The sequence below is a fragment of the Sceloporus undulatus genome, chromosome 2, assembly GCF_019175285.1.
Source record: "Sceloporus undulatus isolate JIND9_A2432 ecotype Alabama chromosome 2, SceUnd_v1.1, whole genome shotgun sequence".
NCBI classification, from domain to species: domain Eukaryota; kingdom Metazoa; phylum Chordata; class Lepidosauria; order Squamata; family Phrynosomatidae; genus Sceloporus; species Sceloporus undulatus.
Window position 1 is genome coordinate 174,718,174 of NC_056523.1, and position 20,607 is coordinate 174,738,780.

The window sequence follows — 20,607 nt, forward strand, 5'->3', positions numbered from 1 at the left end:
GCTGTGAAATGTATCAGTGCAATTTTAGCCTGGAAAATACCTGGCCTAAAGGAGAATTCTCACTCGGCTTACATAATGACCCACAACCTCTCCCTAGCCGCCTAAACTTCTCAACAGCATTGTTGGGGGATTAATTTCCACAGACAGGCCTCCAACTAACGACCACACGCCGTAAAGGGCCACGATGTTTACAGCGGAGACGTATTTCCATATATTGACTATGGAGAGTCTTTGAAGGGCGAGGGAAAGGCTAACGAAAAAGGATTCAAGAGCAGCAGCAGCAGCAGCAGCACCAACATCGCTAGGAGACTGCGCTGTTCTTTATTTCAGAAGCACTGCGGTTTGGAAATACCTGTTGGGGATTTAGAGATGTTTTCAGGGATGATAGAGGAAAGTGGAGGTTTTATGGAAGGGAATGTCTTTTGCTTAAAGCTGTTAGTTGTAGTAGCAGAGAGAGATACCTGTTGGGGAATTTAGAGACAGTTTTCAAAGATGAGAGAGACAAGCGAGGTTTTATGGAAGGAAATGTTTTTTTGTTTAAAGCTGTTAGATGCAGTAGCAGAGAAAGAGAGCAAACATACTGGAATAGTATTTTCTAGGGAGAAGTAAAGAAATTTTGTTATGCGGTCAGATAGATAGATAGATAGATATTATTTTATTTTATTCTATCCTACCTTTCTCCCAATATAGGGACTCAGATAGATAGATAGATAAGATAGATAGTCAAGATAGGCATGTAGAAGGCAGACATCCTTTGCAGGAAGAGATTACTTCCTACTCCAGTAAATACAGCGCTGCTGTCCAGCCGGGCCCATAAATCAGGAGTCCTGTGTAAAGAGAGCCCTTTCATCCCTTTGTTTTGATTCTTTTTAGAGCCGGGCAACCAGGTGTACTAATAGCCCCTCGTCCACCCCTTATATATGTTGAGCCTATGGGGCCCACCGAAGGCTTGGCTCTCTCAGCATCCCCAGGTGGGGATTTGCTCTGGGTGCCTGGGTTTGCATGTGTGCCCCCTTGCCATTGGGGTTTGGGAACTTCTCTGGGGTTTCCAGAGAAGAAGGGCAGCTGGGAGGAGACGAAAAAGGAGATAATCGCAGTAGCAGAAAGAATCAACTTCCGTCTAGGGAGACTACAGATCCCAAGCTATGCCTTCTCATCCTTGCCAGGCTCTCTCTTCCCGCAGCCTTCCTCAAGAGGTATTAATCTCACCCTTCGCCTCAAAAGGGCCTCCTTAGGGTCTCCGCTGTGCCCGGCCTGTTAGTATTTTTGAAAGTTCCCCTCCAGGAGAGAGCTTGGAGAGCTTCTTAGAGTTCCTGAGGGAGGGAGGGAGGGAGGGAGGGAGGGGAGGGCTTTTAAACCTGATTACCCCTGGCCTTAAGAAAAGTCAAAACTACAAATAACTTGCCTGAGAGTTCCCAGGCAGGAAATAGAAGTGTTTGTTTCCAGCCCAGGCGTCAAAAGAAAAAAAGGAAGAGGGGGAAGGTGGGTGCAGTGTTATCCCACCAGAAAAGAAGGGTTTATTGCACCCCGATGGCCCTGCCGTCGCCGCCGCCGCCGCCTTGCTCTTTTCATCTTTTCACAGTTTGAGAAAGGAAGGGAAAGCAAAGGGCTGGCAGAGCTGGGGGGGGGGTAGGGAAAGAGGTTTATAGCCCCGATCCCACTTTCTTATCCCCCCCTCCGCCTTCAGCTCCTCACTTCCTGCGCTTAGCCAGATCAAACCGGACACCTACCTGCGTTTATGACTCCCTCCCTTTCCTGACTGGGAAGGGGCTCCTGTAATAAAAGTCTAGCCCTACAAGACTTTTATCAGAGGGGACGATTGGAGGTTGGGGGATGGAGCAGGGGGGAGAAGCTCTCTATATTGTTCTAGGCCACCTGATGAGGCAAAGGAGACCACTAGAATCCGAGGGGTGGGGGTAGATGTTTTTAAAGCCTTCTCTTTCTGGTTGTTCTTCCTTCCCCCTCCTCCTCCTCCTCTGAGAATAGACAGAGAGAGGAAGAGGAAGAAGAGAAGGAGAGAAAGTTCCCTGCTTTCCACCGACGGAGGGGTCCTAGAGGGGTGTGTGAAGAAGCACACAGACCTGCCTCTGAACCAGACTCCGCAAATCTCCAGCTAATGCTTACAGATTACATTCCCGTTCGTGTTACTACTGCGGCTGTTTATGTTACAGACTCTGTGCGACTCTAATCTTGCCTGGGATGGAAAAATAAATAGAAAGGTCAACAGTAGGAACGGGCTCCCGCACCCTCCCCGCGTGATTCCTCCAAGGCTGGGTCAGGAGCGGGAAGGAGAAATCTGTACTTGTCAGGACACACCGGGCAGATACACCGGCTAATAGCGGTATAAATGCACTCCTAGGCCCGGTCTACACGCGCAGGTATATAAATGAACGGGGGGGGGGGCAGATTGATCACACCGAGGTAGGACTCTATTGCATTAGACATTATTAATAGGAGACAATATAATATCAGGGAACGGAGGGATGGATGGATAGATGGATGTCGGCAGGCATTCTAGAAGACGGATTAATGAACTGGATATCGGTTGTTCGTTTGGACCTCTTGTAAATTACTGATTCTCAATTTCGAGACGGACGGAAGGAAGGAAGGAAGGAAGGAAGGAAGGAAGGAAGGAAGGAAGGAAGGAAGGAAAGCAGGCAGGCCAGTAGACAGATGAACTGGTGGAGGTCAAATAGGGTTACAAGCCGTCTCAAAAAACAGCCTGGGAATCCTTAAAAGACTGGACAGGGATTGTTTTGTACTGCTGAATGTTCAGTAAACAAAGGACGACGTGTTGCCCTTACGCAAAGACGGATCTTGCTCTCTAAAATGGAAGGGAGCTCTCCCACAACCAAGTGCCAGGGAAAAAGACAAGATGGCATTTGCCCTCTTGTGTGAGAGGTTGGGAGAGGTAGAAGACGGCGCTGATAGAGCTCTCCGGCAGGAAAGACCGAAATCTCCAGTCGAGCAAACCATCATCCTCCCGCAAAAATAAATAAATAAATAACGAAAAACAAGCCCCCTAAAATAAATAAAGAATAGAAATCAATAACTGAGAATTCAACTCTTGACCCAACGGAAACACCATTTGATAGAGAGCCTCTTTCAGTATCAGATCATAAATCAATACTACCAACAAATCAGTCAATCAATGCCATCTGCATAGTCACAGGAGTGACTTCTTTTTCCCTTCTCCCCCCCTTTTTTTAAATGAGGAAGAAGAATCATAATATGTTCTGTTCCCCCCCCCAAAAAAAAGAACACACACAGGAAAAAAGGGAAGATCGGAAGACACTGAAACAAGGGAAATGGGGGGTCCGACCTTATCTTGTGCACCTTTTCTAGGAAGAGCAGGCTCCCCAAAATTAAGGCGTCCCCTCACCCCAGCGCTCTCGCTGCGCACTGTACCACTGGCAATATTTCAAAGGAGATTCCACACATACACAGAGAGAGAGAGAGATTCAGACGCTCTTCCACAAATTAATTAATACTCTCAATGGGTTTCTTGTTCTTTACAGTTAGCCGTTTTAAAGTGTTCTAATTTATAACGCACCCTCGGGAGATATAGGAACGCAACTCCGTTCGCGATCCCCCTTTCCCTTGGAAAAGGCAGAGAGGGAAAGACAGGGCTGCTCAATGGAGTTACACTTGCGTTTTTGTTTTGTTTTGTTTTGTTTTTTCAACAACTGGCCCAAAGAATGGGAAAACCCAACATTTCTCCTTATGGATAAAGATACAACTCATCCAGCAATTCTTCTCACAGAAAAGGGAGGCAGGACTTCCAGAGTCCTCTCAGAAACTGGAATGACCATCAAGTTTGCTCCGTTCAAATATTTGCTCTAGATATGCTGGCAGTATAACTGCAGCGCCTTAGAGAGAGAGAAAAACAATGACACTTTGGCAGCCGGTGGCTAGACATATTTATACAGCCGTGGGCCCCACTCCTTTGGTGGAAATTCGCTTCCACAGGTCTTGCTGCGGTTCTCCTAGAAAGCTTGGAAATGCACTCGTTGGTGGAAGAAACCAGGGGAGGGAAGGCTGGGAGAAGGAGAGAGGGTCTCCTCCTTCTAAAATTTCAACCTTCTTGCCAACATACCTTTCCACAATTTGTCAAAAGGGTACACCACAGGGTCGATTTTCTTATTTCCTTCTACTGGGCTCTAAGTGTCTCAAATACAGTGGTCATCAAGGGACACAGAACTTGTTGTTTAATGTCTTTGGGCCGAGAGGTGAGACACTTCCTTATTGTACCTTTCTCTCTTGCCAGTAATTAAGAATGGTCTTCTTTGTCTCTCGTTTCAGATGATGGTCTCCCTCTGAAGATCTTTCCAGCCCATGCTATCCTCAGTTATGCTGTGTTTGTGTGAATCAGCTCCAGTTTTGCTGGTGAATGACTCCATACCCGCCTAAGGGCAACGGGATAAGGAGGGATACATATCTAAACATATGAATTTCACTTTCCACGCACCGCTTTTCCTTACCAAGCTAAGCCAAAAACAAATCATAAGTTGTAGCCCTGTTTGTCTGCAAAATCAGTAGCCTCAAAGTTGCTACAAGATCCCTTTGCAACTCACAAGGAGTTCTGGACGAGATTCACAAGAGAGGAATTGATCCCATTTTTTCCAAAGGTACCTTCTTGTTTACATAGAGAAAACTGTTATTCCAGATGCATCTCCCCTAATCCCAGATCTGTCCAAACTCTGTTTTATTTCATATGTCAAAAAACAGTTAGCCAATTTGTGTTTCCCCTGCCTCCTTTTACTCAACTCGATTTTTAGGAATGCTGATCTTTATTCTGAATCACCCACCCAAAAACAAGGAATTTTTAAGGAAAACAACCATGAATTACCAATATTTTTCAACCAAGCACTGAGGATGCACAAGACGTATAATTAAGGATTTCGGAAACTTTGTTGCGTAAATATATATATATATATATATTAATAATAAATATTCCCAACAAAGACATAATTTTAAAGCAAAATAAAATGTAAAGCCCCGACTAATGAAGCTTGAATGAATTATTTCTGGTAGTGGTGGTGTTGCGAGAAAGTGATTGGTGACGTGTGTGTGTGTGTGTGTATAAAATATGGTATACAAGTCACACTGCCTCTTTCAGTCACAACATGTCTTCTGCAGGGCTCTGATGCACATACATCATGCCCTATGTGTTTTTGAGTGGAGGGCAAGGAACATGTGATCCTATTCCAGGCATGCTCCTCATCACTCTGGAAATAGTTTTGATTTCACAGAAGGGTACAAATCTTCTAGCTACCTTTCCATCTTTCAGTAATAGAAAGACCTCTGAGTTCGTCTGCCTGTGTGTGTGTGTGTGTGTGTGTATTGAAGTATCAACTACCCCGAAATATCCATTACGAGGAAGGAAAACAAAACCAGAAAAGAATCAAGAGAATTGATGCAGGTTGGAGGGGGGGGAGGGGAGGCAAAGCTTCCTGTAATCATAACTTCTCGAAGTAATTTCCCCACCGTACAGATGGAATACTTTGTGAACACTTCTGAGGTTTGGGGCGTCAAATTTCTCTCCTTTTCCTCTTCCTCCACTTTCCCTCTCTCCCTCTCTCTCTCTCTCTCTCTCTCTTTGTACAGGCGCCTGTGTGTCGGCATCTAACAACCATGAATATTACAATATGTATCAATAAGATGAGAAGTGGAACCCAAATAGAAAGTCTGTGGTTATAAATATCGACACAGATATCATTCTCCTTTTCTCTCTCTCTCCCTCATTATGATGCAAGAATAGTCTTACTGGACCAGACGAGCTTCCCCCAACCTGATGACCTCCAGATATTTTAGACGTCGGCACTGCAGAAACACTGCATTTTGACACCACTTTCACTGTCACGGCTCAATGCTATGGAATCCTCGGATTTGTGGTTTGTTGTGGGACTAGAGGTCTCCGAGAGAGAAGGCTAAATATCCCACAAAACTACAAATCCCAGAATTCCATAGCATTCAGCCCTGCCAGTTAAAGCCGTATCAAATGCTATTGTGTCTGCAGAGCAAATGCAACCTACATCTTACATCATCGCTTGGCTAAGTTTGCTGAGGCTGAAAGAAGTTATGGTCCAAGACAACTGAACTGCACCAGGTTGGGAAAGGCTGGATCAAACCCATATCCATCCAATCCATTCCTCTTCATCTTGTCTCTAGCTAGGATCAGCACCACAAGAAGACCATGATGGCCCAAGACCAGAAGGTTTTGATCCTACAGAATGTGATGTTGAAAGACATGTTATCAGTACCCAATGAGCTCCAATAGAAAGGCGGCTCTTTAGCAAAGTTTAGGAAAGTCAAATTATTGGATTACAAATCCCACGGTGCCCCAGTCAGCATGGCCAGTGGGAACTGTAGTGCCAAAATGGCAGGAAGAGCAAGAACTCCCTCCATCTCTGCTAAACAACGCCATCTCTCTCCTTCACCGATTTAACCCCTTTAATCCCTCCAAGTGAATGGTGTCTCCAACAATCTCATCTTGTGACAGTCCTGAAGGAAAAGCTGGGAGCCTAAAGTAGAATCTCATCCTGATGCCTCCCCTGATTGGAACCAGAGTTTCTCCCCCTGGGTTTTCCAAAGGAAAGGGTATTTTTTCAAGTCATGGGAAAGTAAACTGTGACAAAGCCCCTGATTCTAACCTAAACCATCCGCTGACCTCTGGCAACTCTGATCTTTCTTCCTTGCCCATCTCAGGATGAACTAACTGCCTTTGCAGCACAAGCTTTTCATCAAGGGGTCGGCAACAGCAGCATATTTCTCTGCCGACATGTATGCAGCCCACATGTACACGGAATGGGAGAAACCAGGGTTTTAAGATGCAAGTGTGTAGGAGAAGGGGATGTTCAACAGAGGCATTTTTCTGCACAAGGAATCCTCTTTTTACAGTCATTTTGACAGAAGGGAAAGGGAGGGGTCGCAGGGCTTCCTCCAACACCAGATCAAACTGGAGAAATGCCCAGTTGGGCTAATGTTCAAGGAGCTCAGCTGTCTCCTGCTTCAACGCCCCAGGGGCAAAGCTCATATGCAATGACTGGATGCAGCTTTCCAGGGCATTCATCTCTACACAGCCCCTGTTATTTGTTCATTTTTAATGGGTGCACCCCAACTGATACCATGCTATTTGGCAATGAATTGTTGCTGTTGTTGTTCTTTTCAGGGTCATCATCTATGCCAGGTTTTTGGAATAAAATGCTCAGAGGTACCAAAGAATCCAGGTGACATACACATACAAATGCATTCCCAAATGCATCCAGGTGTGCACATGCACACACTTCCAGTAGCAGATTTGTCGCGGTGGTGGGTGTGCCTTCAAGTCATTTCCAACTTATAGTGACTATAAGGTGAAACTATCATGGATTTTCTGGGCAACATTTGTTCAGAGGAGGCTGAGATAGAATGACTTGCCCAAGGTGGATTTCCATGGCCAAGCAGGGATTTGGATCCTAGTCTCCTAGAGGCATGGTCCAGCACTTAAACACTACAACACATTTTCTCTCACACTGGAAGGTCATGAGGTTGTGGAAAGGCTGCTGTAGCAGAAGGCTCCACCTCACAATCTTTTTCCTTCAGGAGAAATCCATTAGGTGGAGGTCTTTTGTTAGGTAGCAGGTACATCCCTCAAAGGATCTTCACCTAAGGGATTTCTCCTGAAGGAATAAGGTTGTGAGATGGAGCCTCCTGCTCCATCAGCCTTTTTACAACCTAGTGACCTTCCTGTGTGTTGGATGATAACTCTCATCATTTCCCAACAGCTTGGCTGGTGTTGGCTAGGGGTGATGGAGGCAGTCCTGTGGAGGGTACTAGCTGGGCAAGTACTGCAATACAACAATGTTAGTTCCCTCCCCTCACCCTGCATTGCCCACACTTCCTTCTTTTCCACCTTGGCCTAAGCCTGGGATCTTTTTCACAGTCCATAATAATAGTACTTTGTTACTGTTTCAAGGCCATGTCTGCAACCTATGGCACCTGGGGACTGGCAGTTTAGGGAGGGCATTTAAAATTATCTTCCAAGAGCATCTCTGGTGATTCTGACCAAATTACAATCCTCAGGATTCTGTAGGATGGAGCCAGGAGAGTTAACGTGGTATCAAATTGCTATAATTACCTAGAGTGAAAGAAAGATTGGATTCATTCTGTTGGCTCAGTCTACTTGTGTGCTTCTGTATGATCTCTTTCAGGGACCCAATTCTGTGATTAAAAGGAGGCTTGAGAATCAGCCTGCTGTTGCCAAACATGAGGCAACATTATCCAGAGGGAGGCAGGATTTGGATGGCTTTTTGGAGGATAGTTCCTTGAATCTCTCAACAAAGCTGGATGGGGGATTGTGACAAAAATCCCCAAATAATAACAATTATTATTATTATTATTATTATTATTGGTAGAGGTTAAGCAAATAGACAGAGCCAACTCCCTTCTCTGAAAGGATCCTGGAATTCTTCTTAAGGGGGTGGGGCTCAACATTGATAGGCAGGTGATGTTGCCTAATTGTGGGTATTTGCACAGAGCAGCAAATTACTCTTCCCATCCATTGCCATTCAAACATCCTTAAATATGAAGATTCTTACAAGCACCAAGTGTACAAAGTGTCCCTTCCAGCCTTTCAATGTAGTTTGCTCTAAAGCAAGTGTGCACTGGATAAATTGCATACAGTCTTTGTTATTCCTAGGAAGACAAAGCAACAATCGCTGTCCTAATATTTCTTAGTGTTTCATTTTTCAGCACACTTCTAACTGATAATTCCAGAAGTGCTTAACTACAGAAGTGTCTTGGTGGTCCAATTTTGCAAGATCATTTCAGGGAGCTGGCCTGGTGCAGCGGTTTGAGTGCTGGCCTATGACTTGAGGTCAGGGTTCGGATCCCCACATCTCCATGGAAACCCACAGGATTAGCTTGGGCAATTCACACTTTCTCAGCCTCAAAGGAAAGCAACAGCAATCCCCCTTTGGACAAATAATGCCAAGAAACCCCCACCCTCCCATAGGTTAGCCTTGCAGTCATCATAAGTCAGTGGATTTTTCATGCCTGAGCAGGGATTTGGGCCTGGTTTTCCAGTCTTAGGCCAGCACTCAAATCACTAGACCATATTGGGTATTAGAGGCTTATGATATGGAGCTTATCTGGCTTCCATTCTCATATTACCATATTGCCTAGTTCTTTTGGGCTGAGGGGGCTTTAGTCCAGGAAGGACTTTTGGGAAGGGCCCCAGAATGCTGAAAGTGTTCCCACCCTCCCAAAAACACTATTCCTGACAAATGCATAGCCAGTCGAATAGAAACGGGGAGAGTTGAGCCCCCAGGAAAAGGTGTGTAGACTAAGGTGCCTCTCTGAGAAAGTCCTCAGGTGGAATTCATCCCCACTGCTGAAGGCAGTTTTCTTTTTGTGTGTGAGGAAGGGGGAGGGGAAAGAAAGAATGTGTAAGGAAGAATAAAGAATTGGGAGAGAATAAAGAATTGGGAGAGAAGGGAGAAATTGTAGAAGGTAGTTTGACAAGAGTGTAGATTCTGCCTCTGAATATGAATTTTGGTTGCTTGATTTTTTTTTTTATTTTAGCATGTTTTAGCATCTCAGTAATCATGTTTACACTTGGACCCCCACTGCATTCATTTCAACAGATCTGAATTCTTCTTCCAGGTAAATACACTGACACTTGCAAGCTTATAGAACCTGCCTTTGATCGGAGTCCACCACTTTCAGCGACAAAGGGGCACACTTCTTTGGTGTTGATTTTGTTCTCCTTGGTTTGTTTTTTTTTTTTCAGGTGTGCCCCCCCCCCCAAACAATCACACATCTTTTGGGGCTTGGTCCAAGGATGAATGACAGAAGTATTCCACACCTATACTGGTGAACTCATAGAAGTATTTTCAGTATAAAGGCTTTAGGAACACAGTAAAGTTATCCTTCCCTCTCCCCTTCTCTCAGATTTTCTGTTGTGCTGTTTTCCTATACAATGGAAGAAATACACCTTGTGTGAATTTTACCACTTAACCTATGTTGACTGGAAATATACGCTGGAAAGCCAGGTGCTGAAGGGGGATCACATGACTTCATGGTTAAACTCTCTTGCTGCTTTCTCCAACATGGCATCCTCCAGGTGTGTTGGTATACACCTCCCATCGTCTCTAACCAGTACAATCACTGAGGCTGATGGGAGTTGCAGTAAAACAATCAGGAGAGAGTAATGGGTTGGGGGAGGCAGTCTGAGCTGGAGGGCTTTCCAAGACTCAAGCATCATTACAGTACATTTTCCTCTCCTTCTTCTGAATCGGGGCCTAACCAGGAGTACAGCTGTCCTCCCTGTGGGGAAAACCTTATTACCAGTAGCTTATTGGGCACCCTTCTGAAGTGAAATTTGATCTTTATACTCTCCAAGAGAAAGATGGAGGGAGGGTGATGAGAGGTATTCCCCAACAATGGCTATTTAATCCAATGCCTGGACCAGAAGGGCACCCTGGTTGTTTATGGAGGGCAATGAAAGGGAAAGGAGAGGAGGAAAGAGCGATGGGATGACTTTTTCTTTCCTTTCCTCTCTTTTCTTCTCCTCCCCCTCCCTCCCCCCTCCGTGGGTTTATATGTCTAGGAGAGCATCGTTCCATTTGCCTTGAAGACATCAAAGGAATGCTGTCCTTCCCTGTCTGTATTGAAAACTGTTCTGGGGAAGTGATAAGGGTTGCTATCCTATTTGAAAGCCAATTCCCTCTGCAACAGGGACAACTACCTAAGTGAAGAGGATATGTCCAGACATCCTCAGCTTTCCCCAATGACCCTTACCAAACGCTCTTCAGATGCTCTCCACACACTCTCTCTTTCTCTCTCTCTCTCTCTCTCACACACACACACATATGCACCTTCCTCTCATCTCACTGGAAGCTTCAGCTAAATGCTGCCAGAAGGGGAACAACCCTTTGGAAGTCAAAGGAAAGGCAATGGGTCCCCAAATGAGGAAACTGGACCACAACGCTACCACAACGCTACCAGGAGATCACGAGGAGCTCCTCTGCCTTCTTTGGAAACATGGAGAGGGAGAGCTAGAAAGGGGGGGGGGGTCTCCTTCCCACAGCTGTTGCCTTGGAAACTTAAGGAAGGTGCTTATTGGGATGACGGAAGAGGAAGACCTGCCCTGGTTCTCTACTCTTTGAGGATGATGTGCATACGTCAATCACACATGAATTTTAAAAATAGTGGGGTTTTTAAAATCGAACTATTGAAGATTTTCAGGTAGGAATGGAGAAATACCAACCTGGAATTTTCTCTCCTTGTCTTGCTTTTTGGCCTAGGCCAATTGTGACTTTTTGGTTTCTCCAACAACTATCAAGGTAAAAAGGCAACAGTGCCAGGAAAAGCTGTCCTGTAGGTTCCTCCTATAGGAAAGAGTCCGAACTAATGGGCAGCAAACACACACACACACACCAGCAGTATGACACCTTGAGAGAGTTGGGTTGCAACGCTATGCTGACTTATTGGATGCAGTGTCCAATGAAAGAGCCAACCTGATCTTAGTGGTTTCAGTGTCGGACTAGGACTCTAGAAAAGCACCCATTGAGTGACTTTGGGTAGGTCACACTCTTTCAGCCTTCGAGGAACGCAGTTGGGTCAAGATCTGGCCAAGAAAACCCCAGGAAAGGCTGACTATATAGCACAACCATAGGGGGCTTCCTTTCTAGTAGGCAATGCCTAGGATCACTGAGTTGGGCCGTAAGTCCATCCCTTGCCTAAGCATTACATTCCATCGAACTCAGTGCATTAACTTCTCTGAGTAGACCCACGGATGACAGCTTTTATTGTGAGGGCCTCTCCTAGTCATCAGGCCGCTCCACGCGTGAATTGTGGCCATTTGTATTTTTTTTAAATGAACAGACTGAGGGGGTAAACGGAGGACAGCGCAGACATCCATCAGAGTATTACAACAACATCGGCACAGCTGCTTTCTGAGCGGGGGAAAAGCGCTGGTCTCCCGCCACCGTGACCTGGCAGTCCTTCTCCCCGAGTCCCGCAGGTGGCTGGCGCCTCCCTCGGCTTAAAGGCCACCGTTCACCAGGTCCTGCGTGGACCGAAGAGGGGATTTGGACCAGGACATGCCAGGTCCTTTCTCAGCCATTCCCACTGAACAAACTTTCCTGTATCGGAAACTGATTTTTGAAAACTCACTGGCAAATACATCACTTATATCTTTCCACACTAATATCTTCCCTTTAGACTGAGCGTACCAAGCAGATAGGAACGGACCTCTGTACCCCTTTGAATTTAAAAAAGGCTGAAGGTGGGCCATCATTTCTTTTTCCAATCTCTCCCTACTCCAAAGGTCTCACCAGTCTTTCCGGCCTAGCCACAGGCGCCTTCTGTTCCCCCACCTGCTAGAACCACTGTAAATTGTTGTTGTTGTTGTTGTTTAAAGTCCCAGCTCCATCGCCCATGCACTTTCATCACCATCTCTCTCTCTTCATCCCTCCCCCATCTTTAAAACAACTCACGTAGTTGGGAAGAGTCGAAAGGCAACGGCAAAGCGGAAGCCTAAACTTCTTGACACACGAGTTTGTTTAGAGGGCACCCTTTCCCCCCTTCTTCATACACACGTACACAAACACATACACACCCCTCCAAACCCCAAAACAATCAACACCACCCCGCCATTTCAGACGTCAGAAAGGTGTACAAAAGGGGTAGAAGAAGAGGGGGAAAGAGTGGAGCAAGCTTCACCTAACTGGTGATCTCGGCTTTGGGTCCTTATCTCTGTTCCTTCCAAGGAGCCCTGGAGGAAAAGCTGAGGTCGGGGAGGAGAGTTCTGAGCTGGCTTCCTGATAAGCGCAGTTTCCAGCCAGGAAAGCTTCTCCCCACCAGCATCAACCCACAGGGGTGGGGGGTAGCAGTGGGAAAAGACTTCTCAACAACCCTCACTTTTATCCCTCATCTAAATCTTCTTCCAAAGTACAAGGAGCTTCCTACCCCGACAACGACAAAGGGGGGGAGGGAGCGAACGGCAGGAGAAAGACTCCACCAAAAGGGGGGGGGGGAGTGAGTGGGAAATTAACTTACTGATCTCGCCTGGGATCCATTGGGGAAGATGTCCCTTCCCCACCAGCAGCAGCCTGAGCCGTCGTAATCCGCACTAACTGCCTTGTCCCCCTGTCCCAGCATTAAACAGCTCTAGCAGCTGCGATGGTGGACAGTTAAGATTATATATGATGTAAATATATTGTGGGTATGTCAGCTCCCCCAAACCATAAAACTTAGTTTAATGACATCACGTGCTCACCGGGAGCCATTCAGGGCTTTTGCTTTGGGCTATCCACATAAATAACCTTCAAAAGTTTTAAACTACTAAATTCACTTAGAAGCCACGGGTATTTCGGCTAATGGTCTCAGGGAACGTAAAAGCGGGGGGCTCAACCCCCCCCAAAAGGAGAGTCCTGGATCATTATTATTGTTATTGTTATTATTATTCTTTCCTTCCTCCCACCCCGCTCCCCCTTCTTTAAATCACACACACACACACACACACACACATTTGGATCTCCGGGTCTGTCATTTTGCCCCCTTCCTCCCTCTCTCTCTCTCTCTCCTTTCCTTTCTTGTTTGGAGGCCTTTTAAAAGTCCCCCCTGTGTTGACACGGATGACAGTGAAAGGTAAGCGATGTTTCATTTCCTTCTCGGTTTTTGCAAGGGTTCTTTAGCCAAGGAGACTGGAAAGTAGGCGAGAAGGGAGGGGAAAGGAAGAGAGAGAGAGAGAGAGAGAGAGAGAGAGAGAGAGAGAAGGAGGGGGGTTCCTGAATAGCAAAAAGTCAACGACAAGCCCAACAACCAAATATTAATCAGTCCTGAAAAATTACTTTTTAAAAAGACAGGGAAGAGGCCCAAATAGACCCACGTTGGTCGCTGGATAAACGAATGATTAATCATAAGCCTGAAATAGCCCGGCTGGTTCGCGTTATGGTAATGGAAAAGTTCGGGTTAGTGCTCGCTTAAAATGCGTCCTTCTCTTTCTTCTCCCCCTCCCTCCATAAAACAAAAGCGCGTCTGATTTTGTTAACCCTAACCTGTCAAGCCCAATTATTTTTTTGGCCGACTTCCGACTAAAGGGAAAGGAAATTATACGGTTTAGTGAAGGGAGGGAAGAACTGGGAGGAGGAAAGAAAACGTTTAAGACAGAAGGGGATGAAACAGATTTGGTTGAAATCTGGAGAGCCCTTGTCCGGATCTGCCCAGTTTGCCTCTGTGAAGCAGTAAACTGGCTTTTCCCGGGGCTGGCAGACTCTCTTCAAATGTCCCAAAAGACGCGGGATTTGAAATGGCCACATTACGGTGCATTGTTTGTGTGTGTGTTTATTTGTTCTGGGAATTTCAAATAGGTTACCAAGGCACCTTTCAAAACCACCAAGAAAAGCACCTTTGGGATCAAGAGACAAGGAAAGGGAGAACCCTCCAGAGTTTTCTGTCCCTTCACACCTTCCGATTGAGATCAAAATTAAGTTAAACCGGGGAAGTTAAGCCAGAAAGTAGCCGGCGGGATAGGAAGAGGAAAGGGAACTTTCAAGAGGACTGAAAGGTGGCAATGAAAATAGTTATTATTTGATCTTCTAAAAGGTGACTGTCAATACTAATACTAAATCAATAAAGCACAGGAAGAGAATAGAGTGATTTGGATTAAAAAAGAGAGGGGGGGGGGAACCACACTGTGCAATGCTCAGAATCACAGGAGGTTAAGGCACTTGTACGCTTGAAAGCTCCCAGCATCATTAAAAGTATCTTTTGTTTCCAGGTTCAGGAAATTGCTTCATTGTTTGAAATGTGTAAAGGAAATACTGTTAAGGTTTATTGAGCCATTGAGGTTCCCTTCCCCACCTCCCAAGTGGTTGTTTGTACTGTAAATAGTTCAGAAGATGTGACCTCCGGTGTGTGAGAGAGAAAGATAGAGACAGAGGGAGAGGGAGGGAGGGAGGGAGGGAGGGAGGGATGAAGAAGAAGTCAGGTTGGAATATATAGAGTCAGGGGAACCACAGACACATATGAAACATACATGCACAGTTCCCAAATCTTCTGTGGCCTCCACTGCCCAACCCCGTCCCAATGAAACTTCTGCATCTCTGGAGGCAACGCCACCGTCACATCAGCCACAGTAAGAACAACAACAACAAAACCATGGAAGCACATAGGAAGGAAAGCCTTCAGATATACTCCTCAAATACAGAAAGGTATTTGCCAAAAGTTTGGGTTCCCTTTCTTTCCAAAACCACCTCCGAGTATTCCTTACCTAAGAAAACCCTATGAAATGAATGGAGTCGCCATAAGCAGATGGACAACTTGAAGGCATATAAACATGCACATGCTACACAGAAAATATAAACTTCGGCAGCAAGACCATACTACTTAGTAAACCATCCAAGTTAAAGTCTGAGGCTTCCCAACTGAGTGGAGATGAAAAGTTTTGTCCATCCCACCCAGTCTTGTGATAACCTTCGTCCCTCCCTCCTCTCTCTCTCTCTCTCTTTCTCTCTCTCTCACACATATATACACACTTTTACACACACTTTCCAGTACCTACTCAAATTGCCCACGTCTCCCCTGTGCATCTTTCACAACAAACCAAAACCCAACCCTTGGAAAGTTATCTGAAAGCGGAGAAAGAGCTTGTCCCTGTGATTCTGTTCAATTGCATCTAAAAAAAAGTATACAGTTGGTATTGTTGGCGATATCTGGCTTATATCGCCAGAACCACTGGGGGGGAATCCAAGAATTATCAGTAAGGGAAGCTACGGACAACTCTGGAGGACTTCTGAATGTTGGAGGACTTTGGGCAAGCCAAGAATAGCCCCCACAGTTCGTTTTTAAAAGCTTGTGAAAAGAAGACTAGTCGAGTACACAACCTCCCGCAAAAATGTTCCTCTTCTTGGGGACACAGCAGAAACTAGGTATACCTTCAAGTCCAACTCTTGGCCTATTTTGAAACTAATTTCCACGACAACCTTAGCCTGAAATGGGTTTTTGTTCCTCAGCGAATGGCTCTTCCTTGCATCTTGTGCGTTAGGAAAGAAGTTTAAGCCTGATTGATCTGGAATGGGCCTGCAAGCTTAAATCTAGGAGCCCCCATCCATCCAAAGTAGGATGCTTTGCTTACAATAGAAGAGACTTAAACAGTCTCATAACCCAAGTCAAGGGATGAATTTCAGCTCTCTCATTGAAATTAGTAGGACTCCGAAGTATTTCAGTTTGGTTGGATTCTGCTTCAAGTTTAATGGAATCTTTCCCTGAAACACTTTGTTCTTGCCAAAACAAATGGGACAGAAATGGGGGTAAACCAAGGAGAAACGAGACTAGGTAGCGCTTAAGAGACGCCACCTCGAAGAAGTTTTCCCTTTCCCCGCCTGCCCTCCAAACTTTGTCTCAGCTGGTGAAGTATTTTTAGCCTTTATTCAATATGACAAAATATATGTGTTCCATGGTCTTTCACATATGATATTACAACCAATAAATATATGCAATACAATATACGGGAAGACGGAAGTGGGAACGTGACTTAAATGGACTACATGTAAACAAAAAAAGCATACATCTTTATAAGAGTTCAGCCGTTTCCCTCCCCCTGAAAGCTACATTAATTACGCAACAAATAAATACACAGAAATATTTAAGTCGAGAGAAATGCAGACTCTCCCCTCCCTGCTCCCATCGCCCACCCATTTCCCAACAGTGCTTTCATATTTCGCACAGTTTATCTCCCAGGAGAGATGCTAAAACAGATTTGCTCATAGTCCACTCACATCCTTTCATATGCAAATAATATAAAAATAAGTCAATGGGGAGGGAGGGGTTGAATAACAAAACGAAACACCCCAGGAGAACACATCCTACAGCCAGCATTTTCCCCAATGGTCAGGTTAAGTGCATCTAGGAACCCTCAAGATAGGGAACATCTCTCAGTCCACACCAAAAAGTAAACATTGCCTCGTATCTAGAGCCCAGGGGCCTTTGGTTGGAACTAAGGTCCAAAACACACTGCAGAAATAATCCACTTTGAGACCGCTTTAACTGCCCTGGCTCAGTGCTAGGGAATCCTGGGAACTGTACTTTATTGTGGCACCAGAGCTCTCTGACAGACAGAGAAGGCTAAATGTCTCACAAAACTACAGTTTCCAGAATTCCCTAGCATTGAGCCAAGACAGTTAAAGCGATCTCAAACTGGATTATTTCGACACTGTGTTTCGGATCTAAGTCACCCAGTGACTTGAAGGGGACTTACAAATAAGTGCTCACCAAATTACACCTCCCCCCCCCCCACGCAGGACTCTTTCGCATTTCACTGGAGTTTGCCTCCAAGTCCTGCATGTAGGATTGAGCCCTTAGGACTTGGGGGGGAGGGGATAATAATAATAACAACAACAACAACAGTGAGCGGGACTCACTCCTTCTGTCTTTAACCGAGGGCTTCGGATTTACTTCTCAAGCTTATGATTCTCATGGTCCTCCTCCTCCTCCTCATTTTAAGGGACTTGGCTGATTCTAGGACTGGGTTCTGCTATTTCCTCCCAATTTAAAAGGATACGGGGGTTGAGGGAAACTCCAGAGAGCTTTATGTTGACTTCTGCTAGGAGCTCAAGACCAGGGGGTGTTTGCATACTAATAAGAGACGCCTTTGTCTGACAGATTTGCAAGGGTTTGTAGCTCAGTCCAATCCAGTCTGTAAATTCCCTCCCCTCCCACCCATTCCCTCTCCCCACCTCCCAAAGAAAAAGTTTTCTCAAGGTAGGCTACAACAACCACTCGGGGTCAGACTCCCCCCCCCCCCAACACACTTTCCCCAGCCCAAAACCCAGACCTTCTATCTAGAGGGACTCTTTGCTTTTCAATTTGGAATCTTTCTTCCATTTCATCCTCCGGTTTTGAAACCAGATTTTGATTTGCCTCTCGTTCAGACAGAGGTTGTTGGCGATCTCTATGCGCCGCCGGCGGGTGAGATATCTGTTAAAATGGAACTCTTTTTCTAGTTCCAGAGTTTGGTAGCGAGTGTAGCTGGTTCTGGAACGTTTGCCATCTGCTTCTGGAAAACAAAAGACACGGGGTAAAAGCCTAGTAGTACTAACACCAATAACAACAACAACAACAACAACAACAACTATAATCTTCTAAGGGGAAAGGAAGAACGAAATATAGGAAAGGAAGAGAAATGTTTCTTTCTACCCAGAAAGTCATATTTTTTAAAAGATATATCTATCTATCTAAATAGATCTATATCTATATCAATCCTGACAGAAATATAGATATATATATAGATATATGGGGGTGGGGAAATCTCACCTCGGATATAAATAAATTTCTTTATTTTCGTGTTGTGTCTCTGTGTAAAATATTTAATGATAAACTTTGAAGTGAGATTTCCAGCACTTTGGAATTAAAGTTTTTTGAGTTCAAGCGAAGGTTAGTCACTAAGAAAGTGATTTCCAATTCAATCATGAGAAAGTAGGTACTGTATAAAGAAGGGAGATTAAATCCCCCAACTTCTATTTCTTAGGTCAGCAGAGAGAGAAAGTCATGGCATAGGGAGGAAGTGGAAAGGTCTGTGGGGTGGGAAAAGAAATCCCAACCTAAAGCTCCAGCTCCTTCCTATTAAACCCTCTGCGCTTTTCCAAGTTATTTCTCCCCCTTTAAAATCTTTTCCTTCTCCCCCACTCTCTCTCTCCCCAAAAAATGGAATATTGCCTTTATCCCCGTTTTGTTTCTATGATCCAATTATGCCGTCATAAATTTGGGCGTCTATAGCCTCTAAGCCTTTTAGTGGACAGTTTTACGAGCAATTGATGCCTTAGTCGTAAAATTTACGACCCCAGGTTTTTTTCCCCCCTTATTATTTGCCCCGTATGGCCTATAAAACCCAGGCAAATCCTGTGAAACAAAATCGAGAAGCGAAAGTTTACCGTGGCTCATGTGTAGTTTGGTCATCCACGGATATATTTGTGGTGGCTGTTGCTGCTGCTGCTGCTGCTGCTGTTGTTGTTGTGGCTGCTGCTGGTGATGTTGTTGTTGGTGGTGATGGTGGTGGTGCTGCATTGACTGCCCGCTTTGCTGGGCTGTTTGCCCCGGCTCACTCTTGATTTCCCCACTGCTCTTAGATCTATCTTCCAAAGGCGGGTTGTTGGGGTTGTTGGGGTTGTTGTTGTTGCTGCTGGTGCTGGTGCTGCTGCTGTTACCCCCAGCCTTCTGACTGTAAATTCCTGGGTTAAGAGAAGTCTGGTCGTCTCTGCCTAAAGTGTGCCCTGAAGATCCCATGACTGTACAAGAAGGTCGCTCGGGGTTAGGTCTGGGGTTTGAAGACATGTCCACACCGTTGAGATTGTTGGAAGCCCCAGATGAAGGGAATGTAATGCTCAGATCCAGCCCACTGTAGCAATACCTGGATGGCTGAATCTCAGAGACAGATCCATAATTCCCATAACTTTGCATGGAATACGCAGGAACATTTTGATTTTGCTTATAGAAGGAGTTGGCTACGTAGGAACTCATGTCAGGAATTATATTTTCTCCCCCCCACACACACCCCACAGTCTCTCTCTCTCTCTCTCTTTCCCTCTCCCTCTCTCTCACACCCCTTTGATTAGGCTTGATTTGTGGCCCTTTTGAAGTTCAGGGTTTTTTGTTCTCTAAAGTGCAGAATTTATAGGTGGAGATTCTTCTTTTCTTTATTCTATGTGCGCTGCCCAAATATGGGATGTTTAAATAGGATCACGTGACGGTGTTGGCCAGTCATAAATTTGGCTTGATGACCCCAGGAGGTTATTGATGGAAGCCCGTGAAACGTATGTGATATGTTGGCATAACGGGGGAAGAAACAGCCCCACACTCAAAACACCGAGACAATGAGACTACAGCGTCACCTGGTGCTGGGCCTGGGGTACGACGACGTCTCATAAAATACTACCCCTCTACTCATGGCTGGAGGCTACTGGGTGGGAAAGGACTCGCACAGACACCCCTAAGCCTCCTGAGGGGTGGAAGGAGACAAGAGCTCATTTCCCAACCACGCCACTTCATAGGAAATTTCTCTGCCTTTGATGTAGGAAAGGTGTAAAATAAGGCCTTGAGCTCCATAGGCATGTAATCATATGCTTCCTCCTGTGGAGCTGGGAGATTCCCTGAAGCTCTGGAGCTGAGATTCAGTTCTGCTGCACATGTATGTGTTTGTGTGCAGGGCGTGTGCGAAGATGAGCTCCATATAAGCTTCTTGGATGGATTTAATGATAAAACACATGGTCCCTTTTTGTATATGTCTACGCACTACCTCCACACTGAACGCAACTGGGCCAAGAGAGTGCCAGACTGGAATTTCTAGTATACGCAGGACAATCTGTAGCACACACACACACAAAAATCTCATGTATGTAAACATGGGAAATGTTGCGGACAAAAAAACTCTGGAAGTCCTGTCTGTATTCTCAGCTCATGTGTTTTATGTACACACGCATCTATCTACTGCTCTGTTAGCATGGCATGGGGCTGCTTTTATGCTGAGAGACAGGCAGCAGACTGGAGACTGTGCTACAGTAATGTTCTCTTCTTTGTACAGTATATGCCTCTGTATATGCCCTGTGCAGTATCTTTCAGAGCTGA

The 20,607-nt window shown here is 45.4% G+C and overlaps 2 protein-coding genes across 7 annotated transcripts in view; both read right to left on the reverse strand.

Moving 5' to 3' along the window:
- The window catches only part of LOC121920794 (homeobox protein Hox-D3-like), a 204,290-nt gene that overhangs the window by 130,478 nt on the left and 53,205 nt on the right, over window positions 1-20,607 (reverse strand). For 2 of the 6 annotated variants that reach the window (XM_042447991.1, XM_042447992.1), the window contains exon 1: window positions 13,045-13,145. The exons of the other annotated variants lie outside the window; for them this stretch is intronic. The gene's annotated coding sequence lies outside the window, so the exon portion shown is untranslated. Of the gene's footprint in view, window positions 1-13,044; window positions 13,146-20,607 lie in introns of those variants that run through there. 6 annotated transcript variants of the gene reach the window in all.
- On the reverse strand, window positions 17,759-19,537 carry HOXC5 (homeobox C5). Its single transcript, XM_042448001.1, has 2 exons — window positions 18,918-19,537; window positions 17,759-18,043 (listed from the first exon to the last, which is right to left on the reverse strand). The coding sequence occupies exons 1-2, from the start codon at window positions 19,501-19,503 to the stop codon at window positions 17,829-17,831; spliced, it is 801 nt and encodes a 266-aa protein (XP_042303935.1). The 5' UTR covers window positions 19,504-19,537; the 3' UTR covers window positions 17,759-17,828.

Coding starts and splice junctions, on each gene's coding strand:
- HOXC5 (XM_042448001.1), bottom strand. CDS start 19,503: ATGAGTTCCTACGTAGCCAACTCCTTCTATAAGCAAAATCAAAATGTT. Junction 18,044..18,917: donor CAAACTACACATGAGCCACG/GTAAACTTTCGC, acceptor TTTGTTTTCCAG/AAGCAGATGGCAAACGTTCC.